At 39.4% G+C, this 12,070-nt stretch overlaps 1 protein-coding gene across 2 annotated transcripts in view; it reads right to left on the bottom strand.

Moving 5' to 3' along the window:
- Window positions 1-12,070, bottom strand: part of zgc:110158 (uncharacterized protein LOC553590 homolog) — a 77,425-nt gene that overhangs the window by 22,853 nt on the left and 42,502 nt on the right. For both annotated transcript variants that reach the window (XM_048162651.1, XM_048162650.1), the window contains exon 5: window positions 2,581-2,670. In XM_048162651.1, coding sequence (XP_048018608.1) covers window positions 2,581-2,670 — 90 coding nt within the window. The remainder of the gene's footprint in view (window positions 1-2,580; window positions 2,671-12,070) is intronic.

A 12,070-nucleotide genomic window follows, 5' to 3' on the forward strand; every position in this document is an offset into this window, starting at 1 on the left:
AAAAAAGCTCTGACAAAATGTATCCACATCTCCACCTCAGGACAAGTAGAGGAAAATTTGATGCAAATTAAGAGGATTTTGAGTATTTCATAACGAGCACCACCATTACTAGTGCTCATAACGAGGATCAGGGATCTGAACAAAGCACTAACTGTTCTGGATGAACTGATATTCAAATAAGTCACTATATGGCCGATAACTGACAAATGGCAATGACAATATTAAAATTCTATACAGATATAAAAAAATATTTTGTCTTTTGTCTTAAAAATTACAAATAAAAACACACACACACACATATATATATATATATATATATATATATATATATATACATATACACACACACACACACACACATATATTATATTATATATATATATATATATATATATATAAAGTAGAGCGTGAAAATGGATATTCATTTTGAGATTTGCTTAAGATTAATTTATTAGTGATTTTAAAGATGAATTAAAATTGTTTTCAATTACTTCAATTTAATACAATGTTTTATTAACATTTATTTGACAAAAAACAAACATCCAAAAATCAGCCAATCCGTTAAATATGAATAATAATATAAAACACTTTATTATTAGCCAATAACATGTACCAATATACTTAAACATAAAAGGTCTTTAACATTGTGTTTTGCACCATTGCTTTGGCAAAGTATCTGGTAAACGAACTAAAATCCAAAGCTCAATATGGCTTTATTTTCTTGCAATATAGAAATTAGTATTATACAATATATGACTGTTACTCTCATAGGTATAATAATAATAATAATAATAATAATAATAGTATTAAAATTATTATTATTTTTATTATTAGGGATGCATGATATATCGGCCACTATATCAGTATCGGCCGATATATGTTCATTTTTAATGTTATCGTTATCGGCCCGATAAGAAAATTTGGCCAATATATTAAAGCTATATTATAAATAATGTATTATTTCCTTCAGCTGAGACACTTCAGATGCTCACTGTCCTCCATTATGATTTTGAATTGCTTGAAATATGATTGAAATCACTTCAAAAAGGAAAATACAGTTCAGTACAATGTACAGCACAAGTCTGTCATATAGACTACATAATATTATAATTGTGTGCTTGGGACATGGCTTTTAATGTTGAGAATTTTGTTTTTCTAATCAGCTTCTTAACTTATATTAAACATTAACTTTAGATTTAAATTTGTCAGCCAATATATCGGTTACCGGCTTTCAAATATAAAGAGTTATCGGTATCTGCCAAAATGTTCATATTGGTGCATCCCTAATTATTATTATTATTATTATATTCTAATAGTTTGGCTTCCTAAAAAAGCAGTGTGAATGTAATGTGGACTGAGACACTATATCACAACTAAAAAGAGAGTTGAGTCCCCTTTAAAGTTCACGTACAAGTCAATTCACAGACTTTATTCTTTGTTAAATTTGTACACTGAACATGGGTTGGAGCTCTTAATTTTGAACTTTCAAAGTGCACCAGATTGATGAATTTAACTTTAAAATGTACAAAATATTCTTGCGGAGGGACCGAGTTACATCCATCACAGTCTCACAAAATCCTGTGGGAAACACGGCATCCCTACTAACAATTACAATTTTCTGCAGTTTGTACTACTGACATGAATCCTAACTCAAATTGAGTGGCTTTTCTTCTGGCGGATGATTAAAAAAAAAGGGAATGAAGGAGGGAATATATCAAGGGAACAGAATATCATAAAGACTTGTTTTTTTTTTACTTGTGCCTGCAAGTACCCACCTAGCAACTGTTAAAAACATTCTGAACTCCTTAGCAACTGCAAAGAAGCCCCAATAGCATCATGGCAGCAATGTTTCATAGACGAAAGAGCCGTTTTTCATAGATGAACACCAGTCACGTTTTCTTCAGAACAAGAACAATCCAGTTTAAACTCAAAGTTGTTGTATAGGCATTACTGATCTGTTTTCACTCAGTGGCTCAAAGTACTGATCAGAGAGAGAAAACTAACTGTCCACTACAGAAAAACACAGAGTATAACACCTGCATGAACACAACACAGCCTGCAGTATGAATGAATAAAGCTGCAAGCAGATGGATGGAGGGATGATGAAGAAAGAGAAGGGAAGATCTTAGCAGGGAAGAAGAAAGGAAAGGAAAAAACTCATTGAGAAGCGCATGAAGAGTGGGCATCCCATTCAGTCTCTCTCTCACACTCAGTTAAATATGTTTTGTAACACAGATAATGATCATCAGCAACTGTTTCCATTGACTCATTACCAGAAACATCCTAACTCCGGATCTTATCCATGGTGATCTCAAAAACTCCAGAAATGAAACTACAGCTAACATTTAACTCTCTAAACCTCCATCTTACCATTGAACGGTGGAGGACTTTTTTTCCAGTGTGGAAAAAAGCAAAGTTCGGAATGATCTGATAGCAGAGCTCCAGGCTGCTGTCAAGCCGCCCACATGCACAGACAGAGAGAGAATGAATGAATGAATGGATGAATGAATGAAGCGCAGGCGTGACAGGGTGATGAATGGAAAAGTAGGCGAGGAAGAGAATGAAACCAGCTGTGCTTACCTGAAAGAAACCAGGGGGCATGGGTCCGCCTGGCATGCCATCGTTGGGGGGCATGTTGCCCATTACAGGGCTGGGAGCTGCTGCTGCACTCTGGGAAGCAGAAAGAGGGAAGCAGTTAGTATAGAGATTTAGGGAAAAATCCAATCGGAAGTGAGCATCTCTATGCCCTACTCTCTCTGAAGGGCAGAGCCCTTGAAGTGGGCACTTTGGAGGGAGCAGGGCACTTGGGTGTCATAATGAAGCCAGAACGCACTCGGCAAAGGGAGCAATGAAAGAACACATCATTTCCTCATAAGCTTCACATGGAACGCTACCACAACAGAAGCTAGGCAGCGAAAACAGGAATATCTTATTATTGCCATTAACTTAAAGGTGCCCTAGATTATGTTTTTAAAAGATGTAATATAAGTCTAAGGTGTCCCCTGAATGTGTCTGTGAAGTTTCAGATCAAAACTGCCTATTTTGGGGCATCATTATAAACGCGCCGATTTTATGCTGCGGCCCCTTTAAATCCTGTGCTCTCCGCCCACAGAGCTCGCGCTTGCCTTTAACAGTGCCTAAACAAAGTTTACACAGCTAATATAACCCTCAAAATGATCTTTACAAAGTGTTCGTCATGCATGCGTCGGATTATGTGAGTATTGTATACTGTTATATTGTTTACTTCTGATTTTTAATGAGTTTGATAGTGCTCCGTGGCTAACGGCTAATGCTACACTGTTGGAGAGATTTATAAAGAATGAAGTTGTGTTTATGAATTATACAGACTGCAAGTGTTTAAAAATGAAAATAGCGACGGCTCTTGTCTCCGTGAATACAGTAAGAAACGATGGTAACTTTAACCACATTTAACAGTACATTAGCAACATGCTAACAAAACATTTAGAAAGACAATTTACAGATATCACTAAAAATATCATGTTATCATGGATCATGTCAGTTATTATTGCTCCATCTGCCATTTTTCGCTGTTGTTCTTGCTTGCTTACCTAGTCCGATGATTCAGCTGTGCACAGATCCAGACGTTAATACTGGCTGCCCTTGTCTAATGCCTTTTATAATGTTGGAAACGTGGGCTGGCATATGCAAATATTGGGGGCGTACATATTAATGATCCCGACTGTTACGTAACAGTCGGTGTTATGTTGAGATTCGCCTGTTCTTCGGAGGTCTTTTAAACAAATGAGATTTATATAAAAAGGAGGAAAAAATGGAGTTTGAGACTCACTGTATGTCATTTCCATGTACTGAACTCTTGTTATTTAACAATGCCAAGATAAATTAAATTTTTCATTCGAGGGCACCTTTAATATGAAATGCATGACGAAAATTTGTGTAATACATCATTAACAAAACAAAACGTTAACTCCAAGTCTCCCGCCATATCTAGATTTAAAATGAATCACGAGGACTTGTTAAATGATTAAATTACTTCCTGGAGTCAGCGTGCCGATAGCCTCGTGGGCAGCACCGATATATAGTGCAGTTGCCCTTCAGGCATCCTGAGTTCGAGTCCCGGCTCACTGACCTTTCCCCCCTCTCTCCCCCAACTTTGCTTCCTGTCAACCTACTGTCCTGTCCTAATAAAAGGCAAAAACACCCAAAATAAACCTTAAAGCAAACAATTTACTTCCTTGAAGTGACCATGGCATGTTCCCTTCGCTAATGAACTTGTCGAAGGGCCTTCATGAAGGGATTCAGTTGTTCACTTTCCGTTTGAAATGTGCCCATAGAATAAGTCAACCCTGATGCAACACTAATACTACTTTTCACAACAAAACCCACCCAATTGCTACTCAAAACCAGCCCAATCGCGTTTCCACCAGTAAAAATTGCTTCCCGTGGGGTAAAATCAATTTTTTGCCAGGGTTCCCTAGGTAAAATTAACATTCCAGGGGCTAAATATCATGTTATTTGGGGTCTCTTCAACCCGCGGGCATGAAAAACAACCCGCGGAAACACTGTTAAAGTAGCCCAATTCCGCGGGAAAACCGCAGACTTCGTAACACGGATTAGGTATCATTTGTTTCCCACCATTTTTCATTCAAAATGTTTTAAACAAAACAATCTTGATAGGGAATATTGTTTTAATTGGTAAATCACATTACAGAAATTATCTTGTTTTATAACTGTTAAAATTGATGATATAAAAATGTCCTTAATTCAATTAAATTTAAATAATATTTACAAAAAAATAAAATTTGATAATTATTTGTCATATTTCTTTAAATAAATTAATAGTTTCATTCAGCTAGGATCCAATAAATTAAATCAAGTGACCGTAAAGACATTTACAAAAGATTCTATTTCAAATAAATGCTGTTATTGTGAACTTTTAATTCTGGAAAAAAAAAATGTGACTCTTTTCGACATTGATAATAATAATCATAAATGTTTCTTAAGCATCAAATCATCATATTAGAATGATTTCTGAAGGATCATGTGACACTGAAGACTGGAGTAATGATGCTGAAAATCATAGGAATAAATGACACTTTACTATACATTTATTAAATATTAATTCTAAAATAGTTGATTTAAATTGTAATAATATTATTATATTATATGTTTATATCAAATGCATTATTCACCGATGCCAAACATGATAGGAGAAGAAATGAAATATTTATATAAGTGTGTTAGAGTTTGTCTAATTACGGCAAACAAAGCTTTTGTCTGTACAGCCTCACTAAAACACAGAATAATGCAAGAATCAGTGTGTAGTTAATACACAAGTAAGATCACTCTCGGTAAACCCTCACTTGAAAACATGACGCTTATTTGCATCAGAAAAAACGGCTGCACTACAGCACGGCTCTTGTGTATCTGTGTACATACTTCCCCTCGTAAAAGAGGCATAAAACAAGCAAACGGAGCGAGAGGAGCCTGGAGTGGAATCTCCTGAGCCAGAGGAACACTCAGAGACTGGGGCCCCTTTCCTCCGCTGGCCCCGTTCCCTCTCAAACCTCTTTAACAGTCTGCTGTGCTGGGGGCTTGTGTGTTTGCCCTGTTCCACCACAGACAGAGAGAAGACATTGTGTATGTGTGAGTGAAAACGAGAGAAAAGGAGACTAAACAAGGAGTGAAAGAGGGGAAGATAAAGGAGAAAGTAGGAGAAGAGAAAGAGAGGGAGGATTACAGAGCAGGAGCTGGCAGTCGGCTCACACACTCCCTTCCCCCTGCTGTAACTCGAACCGCTCTACAGTCGTCGTACAAACAGCCACGCCACCCTTGACCTCACACACACACACACACACACACACACTCGCAGAACCCGTAGGGTCGGTGGACGAAGCATGACTCCTCCCATATACTCCACAATCACACTCTAGCGCTGGCTGATGTATTGAATACTCACTGGTGATGACTTTAATGTGTTTTTATTTGTCAATGAAGTTTCCTTACAAATATGGCAGCTCCAGGACTGTGATGATCTCATAGACCATAAACTTCAGCAGCAAAAACACGTTTAAAGTCGGCGAGTTCGATTCATTTCTATGAAGCATTTAGACTCATTTTAACAGTCGATTTAAATGAATCAAGTCAAAATTATGATTCAATAATTTGAGTGCCTGCAATATATTCAGTATTCAGAATCATTATGCTGCTGGTGATATAAAATAAAAGTTACATTTAAATTATGATGATTTTAATGTGCGTTTATTAGGCCATTAAGTTTTATAAAGACTGTGTCATTAGTTTCACACATTCATTTAAACTTCAGTAGAGAAAGAGTCATTAGATTTGGCGAGACTGATTCATTTAGTTCAAACTGTCCTTTTCAATGAATTAATTCAAAACTGAATGAAATAATTCGCTGATTTTTTGAAGTCGGCATGAAATGAAAATTCACTTATTTTCTAAATGAAGGTTATTGATCTTATTCTGAACAATTCATGCATGCATAAGTTTAATTTCATACAATATTTGTTGTTGACCTCGTGATTTTTAATCAAATGTCATAGCTTGATCTGCTGGTGAAAATGCCAAGCTTCTCTCAGGTGACACATGCCAAGATTTTCCAACCATTTAGTCCGCTTAAACCCGTCCGCTGCTTACAATCAACTGCGAGTTCACATTCAGATCCTGCTTTCAGTCAACGTCACAGCACAGAAGAAAAGATCTGATGATACTTTATAACATCATGACTTTAAACTTCAGTTCATTTCTTTGAATTTGTTAAAACTGGCCTTTTCAATAAATTCTAAACTGTGACTCGCTGATTCGTTCACATCATCACTCAAATTTCAACACATGAGTTGACTGTTAACAGAAAGTGTCACTTTGCATGCAATAAAATGTTGTTGGTTATTGTAGCTATATGTGGGCGCTCAGTTTTTCCTATCGTTTAATTGATTTGGCCAAAAGCTTGTGTTATAGAAGATGAAGCGTTACGCACAGGCTGTGACTCAACGGCAAAGACACTCTTCACGACTCCTCAAATACATAAAACATTAGCCTTTACACAAGTTTTGAATAAAGAAAATGCCGTACTTATTTAAAGAACCATAATTTACCCTTGTACTACGGGGCTGATTGGTTGACGAACGCTCTGAAGTGTGCAATTATTTTCAGGGAAGTAGTTCCAGGCAGGTTTTGACCGCATTACAGTTCCGTATCACTTCTCCAAATGATTTCAGGTCTTACAACTAAAGAACCAAAACCCACAACGACACTGACCAAGCTAATAAATATAGTAAAAAATAGGATAAAAATGACCAACGTTTTTGCCACCAAATCATGTTTTATTATGTACGAAAAGCACACTATCTACTCTCTTTCTCCCGATTCATCAGTAAAATAGTTTAACAACTTAAAAGCTACATGACATTTGTCACTAGCGAGGAAATAATGCCGCTGTTTTTGAAGCAGATAAACTTACAGTTTCGCTGTTAGTAGAACACAGTTGAGAGACGCACAGACTCACACACACTCAATCTCTCTAATAACTGCATTATTCAAGGCTCAAGCCTCCATTACTACATTACAACAGAGATGTGGGATGAGATGTGTAAGAAATGAGTCCCACACACAAGTGTTTTAACGACAAAAACCTGACAAATGTCTTGAAATAAAACATCTGAACAATGTTTTGAGGTGTGGTGACCGTAGTATAAGCAGAATAATTGACTTCAAATATTGAAAAATAACGCAGGTGTGCATTATTCTTCTCATAATTCAACGGCCCGTCATCAATTATTCCTTAATTGCACTGCAAACAAGCAAAGACGTGCAAGATTTCTATGTGAGGTTTACCGACAGTTTGAGGAGATATGAGGTTTATTCAAGCTCTTGTATGAAGTATAGGCAAAAGGTAGTTATTAATTATTCATTTTTTCTAGTCTAACTGTTTTTAAAACAGTAACGTTACAGAAGGAACACATGAACAGAAACATTCTGCTCGGAGTGAACCGATTGATTTTTTTACCCGTTTTTAAGCTATGACGCAAACACACTCATGAGGCAGGAAGAAGGACTGAGATTGAGTTTGCTCAACCCTGTAAACACACACACACACTCACACACTCACACACACACATTGTGATACTGGCGGCTGGTACCGATCCAATACTCAAGGGAGGCGAGTGTCTGAACAGGGTCTGGTTCCCTGATCCGCCTGAGATCTGTGGCTCTTATAGAGCTGTTATACAGCATCACCCCGAGCCACACACACACACACGCACACACACGCCAACCCAACCAATCCCAGCTAACGCAGCAGTGCAGGGGGCGTGTGGTGAACCGTAACCCGGGGCGACCAGAGAGTATTAGCGCTCGGGCTCCAGCTCTTTTACGAGGAGAGAGAGAGAGAGACTGCGGTGGCTAGATATGGCTTCACACACACGCTTAAACACACACAAAGCACTGTGTATACTGCGGACAGCGGGGAGGGACACCAGAACTGCAGTGTGTGTGTGTGTGAGTCAAGTCCTGCGAGTAAGATGCGGCTCTGTTCAGGTGCATAAAGAGAGAGTGAGGAAGAGGGGGAGAAAGAGGCCTCCTTCGTCTTGTTGCCATGACAACTCCGACCTCAGCTCTCCCTCTACAGTGCCATTAAAACCCTCAGGCCGTCAATCATCCGCCAGTAGGGAGAGCGTGTGCATGTGTGTGTGTGTGTGTATGCATGCGAGAAGGGAGGGACCAAGCTTTTCAGCGCTCGTCTCGTTGCTCGCTGATTACTGCCATCATCTCATCAACCCATTAAACAGCAGCTCATTTCGGTATACACACCTCTACACCAGCCGCTAAATAACAGTACTCATGTAAACATAAACATACACACACACACACGCTCTCTCGGGTATTACGCTTCAGCACGGTACTCAATACCCGCTGCACAAGTAAACAAACACTCGAGCATGCTCGCATAAACACTTGGGGTTTACGTCTCAACACCAGTTGCAAAACTAATATTCGACACCCAGTTCACAGAGCTAATAGACACGTGTGGCTCTTACTGAAAGTGCTGTGAGTTTACCACGGTATACAACTGTGTGACTACCATATTCATATACCTGACCTTAACAGGGTGCGAAAGAATAAAAATAATTACTAGGCATTTGTTTAAAGGGGACCTAAAATGCTCCTTTCACAAGATGTAATATCAGTCTCTGGTGTCTCCAGAATGTGTCTGTGAAGTTTCAGCTCAAAATACCCCACAGATCATTTATTATAGCTTGTCAAATTTGCCCCTATTTGAGCAAAAACACGCCGCTTTTGTGTGTGTCCCTTTAAATGCAAATGAGCTGCTACTCCCGCCCCCTTTCCAGAAAAGGGCGGAGCTTTAACAGCTCAACAACAACAAAGCTGGAGAATCTCACGCAGCCAAAATGACGAAAGTTTTCAGCCTTACATTGTTCAAACCGGAGTCGACACTGATGGAGAGACTCAGGAAGAAGTTACAACTTTTAGACGTTTCTGAATGGTTAGTGGATAAATTGATGTAGTTGCTGTGGAGTTGATTCAACTCATCCACTAGCATGTGCCGTCATGTTCATCTTTTGTGTTGAATTGACCCTCGTTTGGTGTAAAATGACGGCATGACAACAACACTCTACTACAACAACTCTTCCTCTTCTCTAAAGCAGCCCAACATGGCCCCGCCCCCTTTGTTGTGTGTTCTCAGGGGCGGGGTTTATGTAAATTTTAGGGTTTGTGATGTCACAAACCCAGGAAGAAGCTCGTTGTAGTCCATAAACAGTGATTTCTGTAAAAGAAAATATCTCTCTTTGCATTGAACTTTGAGTGTCATAACTTTGCAGATGTTGTTTATGATCAAACAGCAACATTACACACTAACTAAAGTTAAAAAAGTGAACCACCCCTTTAAATAAAAATAAAAACAGATATATTTTATTTATTTATTTGATCTATCTATCCATCCATTTATCTTTTTCACATTCTTGCTTGGATTGGTGGTCCATCGCTTCTTTTTCCCAAAAATGTTCATATGAGAATTTTAAAATTTTCATTTTGGACAATACGGCAAAATCCAACAATATAATTAATAATAGGGAAGGGGCATATCTATATTTCAAAGAATTATCATCATGGTACTGTCCAGAAATGATGGAGCTGCCGTATCTTTCCACAAAAAAGAAAGAATGAAAGGTAATTATACCTTTACGGTTTATGATTTTTGTTCTCATTTTTTGGTATTATATCTTTGAAAGCAGTTCCTACACACTCCCACTCACAAACACACAGCTCTTCAGAATCTATGCTTGATAAAAAACACCATCAAGGCTGTTTCTCTCATTCATTTACATTTCAATCTGAAATTCAGTCAATTAAAACTTTAACGTTATCGGACCGAGTAGCGAGACCTGTGGCATCCCTGAATGCCTGGCTCCTGTAAATACACTCTTCTTTGACGAACGGACCTCCAAGCAGCTGTGCAGGTTATTGAAAATGATTCAGCAGGCAAAGAGCAAAGTGGGAAGCGAGGATCAGACCCTTCAGCTCGGTCCAGCATCCTTAACCTCTGCACATCTCCTCCTCTCCAACTCCCTCCTGACGGCATTCTCTCCGGTGGCTTCCATATCCTTGCTTTTCTCTCATTCACGCTCCCATCTCTCTCGTACTCTCCAGTGCAGCTGGAGTTGAGTCTATAAAGATTAGCAGGAGAGACCTGCATGCATAATCAAGCTGAGGACAGATGTGTCGTTAACCGAATGGGAGATGTGCGTGTGTAAGAAGCTGTGAAGGAAAGTGAAGTGAAAGTCGGTCGTGAGGTCAGGCTGCTCCGAGCACAGAGGAACCAGAACCTCAAAACCTCCTAAATTCCCAGAGCTTGTGGACATCCTTCAAGAGAGACACCATTCTCATCCACTTCCGTCAATACAAATGCAATCGGATGGAAGCACATTAATCCCATACTGACGATCTTCTCTAAAACAGTTGCTAACATGATAATTGGACTAGTGTCAGCAGGTTAACCAAAGCTGAAGCCAAAGCACGTTCATCTGGGAATCATGTTCAGTTCAGACCTGCGGCCTGGAAACGGTTTGAACGCAAACACACTAATGTCCCCGAGCATGTCCGTTCGTTCACACGAGCCTCACATGGCAGAGAGCGCTGACCCACTCGCTATCACCTTCCACAGATAAGACAGGGAGACAAACACCTGTATGGGAAAACACACAGCAGATTCCGTCTCGGCAAACTTAACTCCGGCGCCGTGAACTACTGCTAATGAGGCTAACGTGCTGAAGTGCTCTAACAGAACAAGAGAGAGAGAGAGAGAGGTGAAAGCCAGGCCTTGTAGCCTTTCATTAGGCCGGTGACAGCCCCACAGGGAGAATACTATGTCACAGACCTCTGTGAAACAAAAGAAATGAGGGGACAGAAACGGCTGCCAAGACCACACTGCTAATTGGAGATAATTAATGCCATTAATTAGGCACTGAGAGGGAGGGAGGGGTGGGGAGGGAAGCAGTTATGCAGAAGAGAAACAGGAGAGGGATGGAGAACGGCACCGAGGAGTTTCTGGTTTGCGCTCACAGTGTCTGATTCCTCTGTGACCCGGGTAAGAGGGGGTCGATGGCACCTCGGAGCGCACCTTTTGGCCCGCGGAAAATCCGCAATGCAAAATAAGGCAGTGCACTTTTAAACTCGTAGATGAGGGGAGAGTTACAGGCAATGGCCCAGCTAAAAGATACAAGGAAGGAGTGAAATAAGGCATGTTATGTACAGTAACACTGGTGGCTCCACATACATTCCAGTGAGTTTATGTAAGGGATAATCCTTCGCTTCGCTTCGAGTGGTTCTTTACAACTAAATCATTTAATGCACAGCTAGCCATTATCCCACTTATATCATGGTCATTTGCCAGCATTGACAACTTAAAGAGGACATATCATGAAAATCTGACTTTTTCCATGTTTAAGTGCTCTTACCGGTGCATCTACCAACACAGAAAATGTGAAAAAGAACAACCCAGTAACCTTGATTTGGTAAGCCTTTCTCTGCTTACAAGCCGCTCAGATTT

Source organism: Megalobrama amblycephala, linkage group LG17 (assembly GCF_018812025.1).
Source record: "Megalobrama amblycephala isolate DHTTF-2021 linkage group LG17, ASM1881202v1, whole genome shotgun sequence".
Lineage (NCBI taxonomy): Eukaryota > Metazoa > Chordata > Actinopteri > Cypriniformes > Xenocyprididae > Megalobrama > Megalobrama amblycephala.